Source organism: Mirounga leonina, unplaced genomic scaffold, assembly GCF_011800145.1.
Source record: "Mirounga leonina isolate KUSES-001 unplaced genomic scaffold, KU_Mleo_1.0 Mir_101046, whole genome shotgun sequence".
NCBI classification, from domain to species: domain Eukaryota; kingdom Metazoa; phylum Chordata; class Mammalia; order Carnivora; family Phocidae; genus Mirounga; species Mirounga leonina.
The window spans coordinates 512,752-527,192 of NW_023270055.1; the positions used below are offsets into that span (position 1 = coordinate 512,752).

The 14,441-nt window shown below is 36.0% G+C and overlaps 1 protein-coding gene across 1 annotated transcript in view; it reads left to right on the forward strand.

The window, feature by feature from the left end:
- LOC118008845 (probable ubiquitin carboxyl-terminal hydrolase FAF-X) overlaps positions 1-14,441 on the forward strand; it is a 150,793-nt gene that overhangs the window by 114,604 nt on the left and 21,748 nt on the right. Inside the window, exons 12-16 of the mRNA XM_035002701.1 lie at positions 3,201-3,309; positions 3,773-3,919; positions 4,710-4,856; positions 10,711-10,933; positions 12,906-13,126. Of these exons, the coding sequence (XP_034858592.1) occupies positions 3,201-3,309; positions 3,773-3,919; positions 4,710-4,856; positions 10,711-10,933; positions 12,906-13,126 (847 nt within the window). The remainder of the gene's footprint in view (positions 1-3,200; positions 3,310-3,772; positions 3,920-4,709; positions 4,857-10,710; positions 10,934-12,905; positions 13,127-14,441) is intronic.

Consider the following 14,441-nt stretch of genomic DNA (forward strand, 5'->3'; position numbering starts at 1 on the left):
TTGAGCACAAATTGTTTTTTGGATTTCCAAATTAGTTTTTTTTTTTTTTAAAGATTTTATTTATTTGTTTATTTGATGGAGAGAGAGACAGCGAGAGAGGGAACACAAGCAGGGGGAGTGGTAGAGGGAGAAGCAGGCTCTCCGCCCAGCAGGGAGCCCGATGCGGGGCTCGATCCCAGGACCCTGGGATCATGACCTGAGCCGAAGGCAGACGCTTAACGACTGAGCCACCCAGGCGCCCCCCCCATTAATTTTAAGAAATTTCTTTTAACCCATTAAAAACCTAACTAAAGTACTTAAATAGGATATTAACCCTCTACCTTGGTTTTACATATGTTTAGTTTTTGTTTTGTTGGTAGTGTCAGTTTTTTGTTTGGTTTGTTTTTAGGTGAACTTTATGAATTATGTGTAAAATTTGATAGAGTTTGGCTTTATATTAGACAATCAGGAAACATTTCACTAACTAGGTGACCTTCAAATAACTACCTGAAAGGGGTGCCTGGGTGGCTCAGTGAGTTAAGTGTCCGACTCTTAATTTTGGCTCAGATTATGACCTCAGGATCATAAGATCAAGTGAGCCCCCCATGCAGCCCCACACTGAGCTGGGCATGGAGCCTGCTTAAGATTCTGTCTTCCCCTGTCACTCTGTCCCACTCTCTTCTCCCCCAAAAAATGAAATAAAATAATTTAAAAAAAAAAAGGACCTGAAAGAAATAGTAAAGGAATAAGTATATAGGTGCAAAGAAGGGTCAGCATACATAAACGTTCTGAACACAAGTCTTCTTGACCTCTTAGAGGAACAAACAGCAAGGAGGTCATTTGTCACTGGAAGTGAGTAAGGGGGACAGTTTTAGAGATGAGGTAAGAGATAACCTAACAATCTGTCTGATTATGTATGGCTATACAGGACATTGTAAGAACATTGGATTTTACTTTTAAGTCAGTGGTTCACAACTGAAGGTGGAATTGCAATTGTTGTTACTGGCCTTCTTGTGATTGGAGGCCAGGAATACTGCTCATTATCTACAATTTACAGAGCTATCTCCTTGTACCCTGACTTATGTGAAATAGGAGGTCATTGCAGCATTTTGATGGAGGTGTGATACATTTGACCTAACCTTTCAAGTTATTTTCTTATGGTGCTTTTTTTTTTCCTTGAGAAAATGACAGTTATCAGATATTTGCAATGTGTACCCATTTTTCTAATGAACTTGAACAGTATACTCTGACATATCTTTGAAAATTTATTGAAAGCATTAAAACATTCCTACAGAAAATTGTGAAGAAAGGCATACGTATGGAACAATTTAATTACTATTTTGGAGGTGTGTTGAACCCCATCTTTGGTATTTATAAATTAGAAGGACTTTTTTAAGACCCTTAAAAGTTGTGTAGGTTTACAGTTAGACAAGTCTAAGTGAATTGAAGTCTGGCTAGTAATCTGGTTTACTGAAACTGAACCATGTATTATTTCTTCTTCTTGTCATCTTTCTTCTTAATACTTTTGTGAAACAGTAATGTGTGTGAATGAAATCTCAAGACAGCTTCCATTCTAAGGTAATTGAGACGAGTGGGAAAACTGGATCCTTGGCCTTGGGCCACTAATCTGGACTTGAAATGGAAGGCATACATGTCTGTTCACACTCCGCACCACATCATTCATATCCAAAGTTGTTTTGTTTTGTTTTGTTTTTTTCTCCTGATACGAAATTTCTCTTATGATATGAAAGGTGCTAATGATTTTCCAGCAGGCAGTCCAGAACATTTCTCAAGGACTATAGTTGAGGTTGCCAAAATTTTTATTCTTCCGTTATTAAATAAGATTAGTAGTCGGGTAATTTTTATCTTTTGAGGAAATATTTGAAAGTTAGAATGTGTCCATCTTGCATTTGTTTTAATTATGTTCTTTTCCCAAAAAGGTAAAAAAATACATATATGTGCACCAGAAAGTAAATACAGGACAGTAAGAATATAAAAAGAAATAAGGGGCGCCTGGGTGGCTCAGTCAGTTAAGCATCTGCCTTCAGCTCACATCATGATCCTAGGGTACTGGGATCAAGTCCCGCATCAGGATCCCTGCTCAGCGGAGAGACTGCTGATCCAACTCTGCCTCTGCCCCTGCCTCTCTGCCTACTTGTGCTGTCTCTCTGTCAAATTTTTAAAATACTTAAAAATAAATAAATAAAAATAAAAATAAATGAGTGGTGGTACTGGAGTAAAATTACAAGTAGAAAAGTCAAGATGAAGCCATAGAACTAAAATCCTTCAAATTTGAACTATAAATTTATTTGAGAGATCTATCAAGTATTAAGACAAAAACATGGCATTTATCCACAAATATATTCATAATACTCTTTCAGTCACAATTTAGCACCTAAATGTAGTAGACTCTGTTTTTAATAGCAGGATCTCTCTTCATCAGCAAATCATTAAAGAGCCTGTTTTTCTCAAAGATTTAAGTTCACTACTCAAGAGCTGGAAAAAAAAAGACAAAGCAGTTTAATCACCAAGGCTAAATGATTTACATCAGAATCATTGAAATTGCTTATGAAAATGTAGATTGCTGGGCCTTTCGTCTTGAGTTTCTGAATCAAAAGTATAGATTGGGCTGAAGAATTTGTATTTTTAAGATGTTCCCAGTTTTCCACATAATGCTGATGCTTCTGATCTGCTTCTGGTCATATTTGAGAACCACTGAAAAATCAGATAGCTTCATCTATTTGAGTTTCAATGAATTGCTTCAAAGCACAGTTCCTTGAAAACGGTTCTTTGAGAGGCCAAAAATACAGAGGTTCTATTACATACGGCATTTTCTATTGTATCTAAAGGGTTATTTAAGGTTTTTCCAAGGGACATTTTAAAGAATATCCTGTAAATAATTTCATTTACTCACGTATATTTGCTTTTTGCATGTTTCATTACCTCCCATCACAGTGCATGCTAAAAACTATGGGAAGTCTAATATTAAGAAACTATACCCCAGTAATTTCCAAACTATTTAGCATTTAAGGTTTCACTCCCTGAAAGATAGTTTATCTATTCTATGTTGTTGCTATCTCAGTGTGAATGAGTTACAAGTCATTACCTTGTATTTTTGCAGTGTCTCTCCCCTGTTAAAGATAAACCAGTGTCAGAATAATTTATTGGAGCTTTTTTACTGATGGATGTAATACATTAAATAGAAAATGTTTTTATTTCAGAACTGTTCGTCAGTTGGCACAGGAGCAATTTTTTTTAATGTGCACAAGATGTTGCATGGGACACAGGCCTCTACTTTTCTTCATTACTCTGCTCTTTACCATTTTGGGGGTGAGATATTTTTAAATGGATTTATCATTGTGATTCATTATTAAAATCAGGAACATTTAGGAAATTACAGTTTTAACTTTTATTAAGATTTGCTTATGTGGGGCACCTGGCTGGCTCAGTCGGTGGAGCATGCAACTCTTGATCTTGGGCTTGTAAGTTGGAACCCCGTGTTGTTTGTAGAGATTACTTTAAAAAAAAATCTTTTAAAAAAAGGAAAGATTTGGTTATGCTTAATAAAATAGTATCTTTTCCAGTGATTTCTGTACTATTTGTAGATTGATTTTTATTTGCTTTCTATAAATACTTTCTTGGAAAAATAGAATTCAAACAGCGTTACTGTATTTTATGTCATTGATGTGTAAGGCGTTGCCACTTCATTTTACCAGTTATCTAGATTTTTAAAAATTAACATGAATTTTTGAACATGACTTTGTGAATTCATATTATAATTATTATATTTCAGAGCACAGCAAGAGAGAGAGGTAAACATTCAGGTGACTATTTCACTCTTCTACGGCACCTTCTTAATTATGCTTACAACAGCAATATCAACGTACCCAATGCTGAAGTTCTTCTAAACAATGAAATAGATTGGCTCAAAAGGATTAGGGTAAGGCTATAATACAGTTTACTATAGCACTTATTAAATCAACTGCCTTATTAAAAAAGGGCTTTATGATTTTTAGTATTTATGTTAAAAAACCCCTGGGAATAATAAAAATAAACTAGATATATATTTCATTACATTAGTAACTCATAATACATAGAACATACAACTAGTTTTATTTTATAGAAATGGTAAGTTTACTTCAGTTGGGACTCAGAATGCTGATGATGTTCAGTTTCCTCCATTTTGGTATTTTTTACCTATTTTGCCCATTATCATATTTAGAATATTCTTAAGGTGTTTTTTTGTTGTTGTTTTTTTAACTAAAAATGTCTGATGCATTAGCATTTACATTTAACCACCTGTACCTTTCATTTATACAGACAGAGTTCTGTTAGAATATATTTTTGAAATTGATAGCTTTTAAACTGTAGGTTAGCATTCTCCTGTTTCTCAGCTTTGGCACAATGGACATTTTACCCTTATTCCCTGTTTTGAGGAGCTATGATATGCATTGTAGGATGTTGAGCACCACTCCAGCATCTAATTATTAGGAGGTGGCTTCCCTTCCTTCCCATTTGTGAAAACCATAAATATCTCCACACATTGCCAATGTCTTGGGACAAAATTCCACATTTAATGTTGAAAGAGGAAGGAAGAAGAAATTACATGAATGGAAATGTTTGGAATAATTACATCTGAGATACCACTTTCCTCCAACTCCCCTTTGGTTCTTGCTTCTTTTGTTCTCCTTTCCTGTGAATTAGGTTTCTTAACATTTTTCCTTTGGCAGGATAACGTTAAAAACACAGGTGAAACAGGTGTTGAAGAGCCAATCTTGGAAGGTCACCTTGGGGTAACAAAAGAGTTACTAGCCTTTCAAACACCTGAGAAAAAGTATCATATTGGTTGTGAAAAAGGAGGTGCTAATCTCATTAAAGTAAGTTATAAATTTTGGCACTATACTGCTTACCATGACCTTTTAAATGTTTGTTAACAAATCTTTCTGATTGAGCTCTATAGTATTTTTCTCTGAGATACCATCTTTGTTATTTATCTTATTAAAATCTCTTTGAAGGCTGCAGGATTTTGGGGGGTTTTTTTAAGTTTTTATTTAAATTAGAATTAACACATAGTATTATATTAACTTCAGGTGTACAATATAGTCATTCAACACTCCCATACAACCCTGGTGCTCATCACAATGCACTTCTTCATCCTCATCACCTATTTCACCCATCCTCCCCACCCACCTGCCATCTGGTAACCACCACTTTGTTCTCAGTAGTTAAGTGTCAGTTTCTTTGTTTTACCCTCTTTTTTCCCCCCTATGATCATTTCTTTCTTAAAATCCACATATGAGGGGTGCCTGGGTGGCTCAGAGGTTAAGCATCTGCCTTTGGCTCAGGTCATGGTCCCAGGGTCCTGGAATCGAGCCCCGCATTAGGCTCCCTGCTCAGCAGGAAGCCTGCTTCTCCCTCTCCCACTCCCCCTGCTTGTGTTTCCTCCCTCGCTGTGTCTCTCTCTCTCTGTGTCAAATAAATAAAATCTTAAAAAAAAAAAAAATCCCAATACGAGTGAAATCATATGGTGTATTTCTCTGACTGTCTTTGCTTAGCATAATACAGTGATTTTTTTTTTTTTAAGATTTATGTATTTATTTTAGAGATAGAGCACACACAAGAGCATGGGTGAGATACAGGGAGAGAATCTCAAGCAGACTCACAACTGAGTGTGGAGCACAGCGTAGGATTCAGTCGCACAGCCCTGAGATCAGTTGGCACAGGAGCAATTTTTTTTAATGTGCACCCAGGCGCCCCCCAATACAGTGATTTTTTTTTTAAATAAATGTGTGCCTCCTTTAATTCAAGAGGTATTAAAATTATAGTTGACACTTAAACAATAAAAGGGTTATGGGCGCCAAGCCCTGATGCAATTGAAAATCTTACATAATTTTTTACTCCCTAGTAACTAAGAATAGCTTGCTATTGACCACAAGCATTACTGACATCATAGCTTATGATTAATGCTTATTTTGTATGTGTATTATATACCGTATTTTTTTTAAGATTTTATTTCTTTATTTGAGAGAGAGCGGGGGCGGGGGGCCACAGAGGCAGAGGGAGAAGCAGGCTCTCTGTTGAGCAGGGAGACCCTATGCGGGACTCGATCCCAGCACCCTGGGATCATGACCTGAGCCAAAGGGTGACGCTTAACAACTGAGCCATCCAGGTGCCCCAATATGTACTGTATTTTTAAAATAATCAAAGAGAAGAAAGTATACTTAAAGTATTGTTTGTACTAATACAATAAGTTTACATTGTTTGTTTATAATATAAATCATCATGCCAATCCTTGCATCAATATTGCCTTATATATGATAGAAAACACTGTAGATGTTTTATGTACTACTAACACTAGACATCAAAAAGGAAAAGATAATGTGAAAAAGAAATTCATATTTATTCACAGGTATAACAGTTCGTGAGTAGATAACAAAGCAGTGGCAATATGGTTGGTTTTGGTAGCCAGTGTATGGCGTATACGATTGCTTCTTGGTAGTCAGCCTATATACACTAATGAACAAATCATTATAAAATTTTAATGGCTTATGGTATTTACAGTCACATTCATAACAGAACTGGACACACAAATACATTAAAGAAGAAACAGTTACGTGTGATGATTGGCTAATACACAGTTTCTCCCAAGTCTGAGAAAGAGGCATCTTTAGAGAGTAAGGCAGTTCTTTGAAAGCAAAGTATAAAACAGTAAGAACACGGGCACATTATTAATTTTACATTAAATCTTACTCTGTGTATGCGTCTGTAAAGATAAGCTATCCACTTGCATGAGTCTTGCACACGATGTTCTGTACGAATATATGGTGATGCTGATGACACGAAACATCTCATGCAGTTCCTGCTGTACGATTACTAAGTTTTCACACAAAGACATACACAGACACAACAGATAAGTATATTAACTGTACAGCATGATGATGATTTACTGTCCACTAAGTGGAAGGGGATCATCATAAACGTCTTCATCTTCCTCGTTTTCTCAGTGAGTAGGCGGAAGAGGAGTTGGTCTTGCTGTCTCAGGAGAGGCGGGTACACTCAATGTAACTTTATGGAAATACAAAGTAGTTTCTGTCACACTTTCTTGCTTCTTCATTTCTCTAAAAATGTCCCTATATGGGTCCAGTCCTGCCACCATTTGCTCTAGTTTCAATGTCCATATCATGGAAGGGTCCATGTCATAGAAGAAGTCAAAAGCAGTCTTGAATAATCGGAGCCCTCTGCCAGATTGCGTACTGTCAGTTTGTTTTCTGCCATGGCTTCCTCTTTGTCTCCATCCTCATCATCTGGCCCTGGTTCAGAAGTTCTCATCTCCATCAAGTTGACTTCTGTTAAGTCTTCTGAGGTGGTGGATATTAGCTCTTGAATTTCTCCCAAGATCCAGATCTTTCACCCCCCCACCTTTGTTGCCATTTCTACAATCTCTTTTATGATTTTGCTGATTACCTCTGTTGTAAAGACTGTGAAGTCACGCACAACACCCAGACACAGTTTTTTCCAGTAGGAGTTATTTGGGGCTTGATGACACTCACGGTTTTTTCTGTGACAATGGCAGTATCTTCAGTGGTGCAGTCCTTCCAGATTCTCATGATGTTCTTTAGATTGGGGTTCTCTTCCCTAGCACTGACAGTTCATTTCGTATGCTGCCATGTGTGATGAACTGTAAAGGTCCTTATGACCGTCTGATCTGGGGGCTGAATTAGAGACGTTGTGTTTGGGGGCAGGTAGACCACTTCGATATCTTTGGTGCTGAACTCATGGGGGTCTAGCTCGTGAGCAGCACTGTCCAATATCAAAAGAACTTTAAGGTGTAGTCCCTCACTGGCAAGGTACTTCCTGATGCCAGAGACTAAGCACTGATGGAACCAATCCAGAAGAAGGGTTTTCATTGTCCAGGCTTTCTTGTGCAACCAAGAGAGAGACTTCTCATGTTTATCTCTTCCCTTCAGGTCTCAGGGACTTGAAGCAGTTTTCATAGATAAGGGCAGACCTGATCAGGCCTGGCTGCATTTGCACAAAACAGTAGACTTGGCCTATCCCTTCCTGCCTTAAATCCTGGTGCTTGCTTCTCTTCCTTTCTGACACTTTCTTCCAGAATACGGCACTTTTGTCTGCATAAAAACCTGCTCAGGCAGATATCCTTTCCCTCAGGGATTTTCTTAATGGTATCTGGGAATTTGTCTACTGCCTCTTGGTTGGCACAGTTGCTTTTCCCTGTTTTCCTGACATTTTTTAAGCCAAACCTCTTTCTAAAATTATCAAACCATCCTTTGCTGGCATTAAATTCTCCAGCTTTAGATCCTTCACCTTCCTTTTGCTGACTTTTCCTTTTTCTAGTATGGTATTAGAGTCTATAGGTATGCCTCCCTTACAGCAATCCCATACCCACATGAAAGCAGGGTTTGAAACATGAGATGAAAAAGTATTTCATGGAGCGCCTGGGTGGCTCAGTGGTTAAGTGACTGCCTTCGGCTCAGGTCATGATCCCGGAGACCTGGGATCGAGCCCCACATCGGGCTCCCTTCTCGGCGGGGAGTCTGCTTTTCCCTCTGACCCTCTCCCCTCTCATGCTCTCTCTCTCTCTCTCAAATAAATAAAATCTTAAAAAAAAAAAAAAAAAAGAAACAAAGAGAAAAAGGAAGGAAGGAAGGAAAGGTATTTCACAAAAGACAGTGATGCTTTTTTTGCACCTGCTGGCCTGGCTGTAAGTGATGACTTCATGGATTTCCTTTTATTTTTTCAAAATGGTCTTTATGCTAGATTCATTTGTCTTTAAATGGTGAGCAACTGCAGCTGCTGACCTCAACCTATAGTATACATCAGGCAATTCAAATTTTTGTTGTAATATCATGACTTTGCTTCTTTGGAGCACTTCCAGCACCACTAGGGGCACTTTGAATGGTAGCGGGGTGTATTTGAGGTTCATGATATTACCCTAAACACCCCGGAAATTACATAAGAACAGCAAGAGATCACTTTCTTCTGTGGTAGGAGATGAACCGTTCAGGAGGAGATGATTTGAAGGGTATTCATGACACTTGAACTCACTGCAATAGCAACAGAAAGTGGCTACAAAATTATTACAGTAGTATGGTTTGTATTTAATATTGCATATTTGCTTTTGTTCACATTTATATCAACTGTGAATGATACTATGTATACTATGCAAACATTTATGTGTGTAACTTTGGATAAATTTAAAAATTTTATAATAGATTTATGCTTTTTTTGCACCTGCTGGCCTGGCTGTAAGTGATGACTTTATGGATTTCCTTTTATTTTTTTAGTCTTAATGCTGGATTTGTTTATCTAGACCTGAATCAATGCTGCATGTCAAGCAATTCAGTTTTTTCATGTAATCTCATGACTTTTCTCTGCTTCTTGAGAACACTTCCAATATCACTAGGAGCACTTTATGTGGGCACTGTTACTCAGGGTTTACAGTATTGCACTAAACACAATGAAAAATACATGAGAACAGTGAAAGATCTCTTTTACTGTGACACACGGTTTTAAAGAGACAAACTGCTCACATAGTGATGCTTATCATCACACAGTGTTTCAAGGGAGTACTCAAAATATTTGAGCTCACTGCAACAGCCACAGGCTTATGAAATTGCCATAATATGTACTATAGTGAGTTTGCTGCAATTAAGATTCAGTACTGTATCTTCGTTCATCTACATTTCTGTGGTCTGGAATGGCACCATGTATATGTGTGGACACACTTGAATACATGATAACCTTTTCTAACGTGTGTATTTTACAGATAAAGTAAGCTAGTATTTACATATATTTTAAAGATTCATTACATAACATTCCCTTAATTTTGTGAATCTTTCTAGGCTATGTGGTTTATCTGTGAGTTTTTGTAGACTGTTGCAAATCTCCAAAAACAGTTCCAATACATGTATTGATAAAAGCCATTGTACAGGTGGATCCAATTCATGTAGTTCGAGTAGTTCAAACTTACATTGTTCAAGGTTAACTATAATTGTAAATCAAAGTTCATTAAAATGTTTAAGAATGGTCATGAGTAACACTTGATTTGGTTATTTAGTTAATTTCAGGGTTTTTTAAATCAGACCTTTAAATAAAGAAAACTTTTATCTTGGAAGACTTTATTTTTTATGTCATATTTGATTAATTTCTTCCGGTATGTCTTAAAATTCAAGGAGAGTATTCTTTTTATTTTAATTCATTTTATTTTTATTCAAAATTATTTTAGTTCACATTTGATTACAGGAGTAGGTTTATTTAGAATATATATTTTTAGTTGTCAGCTTTTTTTATACCTAAAATACTTAGAATTCTGAGTTTCCTAATTAAAATCAATCATGTAAAATAGAATTTTATATTTGAGAATCCAAATTTGTTTTTAAAATATAGAAAGATGTATTTTCTCAAATAAGTATAAAAATATTTCCTTCCGGGGTGCCTGGGTGGCTCAGTCGTTAAGCATCTACCTTCAGCTCAGGTTACGATCCCAGGGTCCTGGGACCGAGCCCCGCAACGGGCTCTCTGCTCCGCGGGAAGCCTGCTTCTCCCTCTCCCACTCCCCCTGCTTGTGTTCCCTCTCTCGCTGTGTCTCTCTCTGTCAAATGAAAAAAAAAAAAAAAAAAGATTTAAAAAAAAAATTTCCTTCCAAGGGACACTTTTTCCTAGAATACATATTCTTTGCTAATAACATGTGATCTGTTTTTTCAACTCTAGGAATTAATTGATGATTTCATCTTTCCTGCTTCCAAAGTTTACTTGCAATGTATGAGAAATGGAGAACTGCCAACTGAGCAGGCTATCCCAGTCTGTAGTTCACCTGCTACTATCAATGCTGGTTTTGAACTACTTGTAGTATTAGCTGTTGGCTGTGTAAGGAACCTCAAACAAATAGTAGACTGTTTGACTGAAATGTATTACATGGGCACAGCAATAACTAGTAAGTATTTTAACTTCTAAAGTTGTTTTGTTGGTTCAGATACCTCCATGTTTAAAATTCTGGGGTTTTTTCTTTCAGGAAATGTTTAATCTGGGTGTGTTTGTTCTTAGAAACTAGTAAGTAGCTTAACAATTTTAATAATCAAATATGTAAAGACCATTTTAAGTACTCAAAAAGAGATAAGTACAAAGCCTTCACATAGAAAAATTCTCCAATTATATTTAAATGCCTTCACATGGCATGCCTGAGTGGCTCAGTCGTTCAGCGTCTGCCTTCAGCTCAGGTCATGATCCTTGAGGTCCTGGGATTGAGCCCCGCATCGGGCTCCCTGCTCAGTGGAAGGCCTGCTTCTCTCTCTCCCACTTGTGTTCCCTCTCTCACTGTGTCTCTCTCTCTCTCTGTCAAATAAATAAATAATCTTTAAAATAAAAATAAATAAAAAATAAAAATGCCTGCATATAGGTGTTTCAAGGAATTTGGCAAAATGTTTTATTTCATCAATATAAAATAAAATTTAAACTTGGTAAGAAGCCAAATTTGATGCTACAGTGTTTTGTATTTAAAAGTGGAAAAATTTTAAAAAAGAAAAGTCTATGAATGGAGAGATTTGCAGGCCCTCACTTTGAAATTGCTTCGTGTTATTTTAATCTGAGTTTTTAAAAAATTAATGTTTTGAAGATTACAGTGTGAAAAGATAACACGTGCATTGTATTGTTTTCTCAGTTAATGCCACATCAGTCTTACAGTGTTGGGAGCTGTCTTTAGATCTTATTAGAACTGAAACTCAAAGAGAAGGGAGTAATTAGTAAAAATAAGAGTAAATAAGAACATAAAATCTAAGCTAATATAACATACAGAAATAATGAATGAGTACATTCAGTAATAACCTTTAAGAACATCTGAAATTATCTTGGTTTTCCTGCCTTTCAGAGTGTAAGAAACTTTTCATTCAAATTTTCATAGTTTCTAGCCAAAAGTTAGATATTTTGGTACTGTAGAATCTACATAGAGAGATATTTAAAAACTTAGTTTTGTTTCTCTAAATTTATTTAGCTTTTGAATTTTATGGTTACTTCATTCACATAAAAGAAGACTTAAGACTAAAAGTACTAAACTTCTTTCCAATTCCATATTCCTATTTCAAAAATTGTGTATGTGTATGCAAGTTGATATTTTGTATATCTCTGTTTAGATTTTTTCTTTTTTTTTTTTTTAAAGGTTTTTTGTTTATGTTGGAGAGAGCATGCACACATAAAAGCAGGGGGAGCGGCAGAGGGAGAGAATCCCACACTGACTCCACACTTAGTGCAGCGCCCAGGGTGGGGCTGGATCTAACAACTCTGATATCATAACTTGAGCCAAAACCAAGAGTCAGGTGCTCAACCAGCTCAGCCACTCAGGCGCCCCTAAATTTTTTTCTTTTTAATATAAATTGGAATATATTGCATGCAGTGTTCTTCACTTTCTTTTAAGTTTTGCATTCAGTAAAAATCTAATAGCACGTAAAGATCCATCTAATTCTACTTATTAGCCATATAATTTGCAATTTAGTATACTCTTAATTTATGTGATCTGTTTCCCACATAGTGATGTTCAGATTATTTTTGATTTATAGAAGGTGATGGAGGATATAAAGTGATACACAGTTCTAACAGACCTTTGAAATATACTATTTTATTAATTCCTCAAGATAAAACTGTGGGTATAGGCAAAGCAGTTTTTACTCCTAGTTTACACTAAGAAATTTAATATTATGCTATCTTACATGACTCCAGCAGATGTTCATAGAAGCAGCATCAGTAAAATGCAGACTCAGTAGTTCAGATCTGTATGGTGGTACTGAAATAAAAATTTGGAGCACTTACAGGTGGTTGTAGTAGTGATAGAATTTTTACTAATATTAATTTATCAGCATAACACAGTGACCAGTGGACAGAGTCATTATTATCATGAGAATCTTTTCTTTTCTCAGCTTGTGAAGCTCTTACTGAATGGGAGTATCTACCACCTGTTGGACCCCGCCCATCAAAAGGATTTGTGGGACTCAAAAATGCTGGTGCTACTTGTTATATGAACTCTGTGATCCAACAGCTGTACATGATTCCTTCCATCAGAAACAGTATTCTTGCTGTTGAAGGCACAGGTAGTGATGTAGATGATGATATGTTCGGTGATGAGAAGCAGGACAGTGAGGTAAATTTTAATTATACTTTTTTTTGCTGTGTTTCAAGGTCTTGATTACCAGATACTATTTTTTTCTCTTAGAATATTATACTTCTTGTAGGACTTTTTTGAACTACTTTTGATGACAGGACAAGAATCTCTGAGCATATCATAGTGCTTATTGTCTAACAGACTTTCACAACTTTTCTGTTTGTTCTTCAAAGCAGCAGTTAATGTAATGTTTTGTGCAATGTGGTAAGTAAAATTCAGTGTTATAAAGTGACAAATATCTTTTATTTTAAAATAATACATATTTTGATTTTTTAAATCTTTATATTCTGTTTTTCCTTTTATATTATTTATATCAGTTTCACCACCTATGCTTATTTTTAGAATACTTATTATTTTTCTCATATTATGATTTTTCTAATACAAAACCAAATTTGTTTCCTACTTTAAATAATAATGCTATATGGTCCTGTTAACAATATTAGTAAATAGTAAGGATATAATCATGCTACCAGGAGTATCCAGTACAGAATATAAGAAAGTTATGTGTTAGTGGCAAATCAGAGTATGTAAAACTAAGATGTAGCTCTTTATACATTAATATGAAGGACTTAACTTTTAGTTATTGTTTATATCAAAATTGTGTTTATTTTTCTTCTCCTTTTTCCTTTACACAAGTTCATAGGAATTAATAGAGAAGACAGAAAATACTCTAATTGTAGTAAGTGGTTCTTCCCCCATTCCTATACTTACTGCCTTCAGTGACCAAAACTAGTTTGGCTATCTAGTGGTCATGGAGATTCTGAAACATACAGCTGCCTGTACTCTTCTCATATCTGACAAATCACACCATCCAGACAATAGTATCTGAATATGTTTACTTTTTTTTTTTTTTTTTTTAAGAATCCCCATATGAGGTGCCCACACCAGTAACTGGTTAAGAACCAGTGTTGCAGACAAAATTGGGATATAAATCTTAGTTCTGTAGCTCATATTACTGGTAGGATGCTGAATTAAACATAAATAGACATGGCTAACCATACTGGCAAAATGCAGAAAATACAGACAAGATGCCAGATTTCTTTGCTACTTGATAACCCTGTGCTTTACATTGTTTGAACAGTACATTGTGGTTGTCTGTTTACTAGGTTGCTTTCCTAGATTGTAACCTTCTCAATGGCAGGAACTGGGTGTTGTCTACTTCTATCAGAAGCCTCTGACACAGAGCAAACCATATGAAATGGTGTTCAGTGCTCTGTTAACTAATTTTGCTTTATAGTGTGATTAAGACCTTCAGAGCTTCTGTGTATGCTGTTTCTACCAAAGGTAGTCTTAA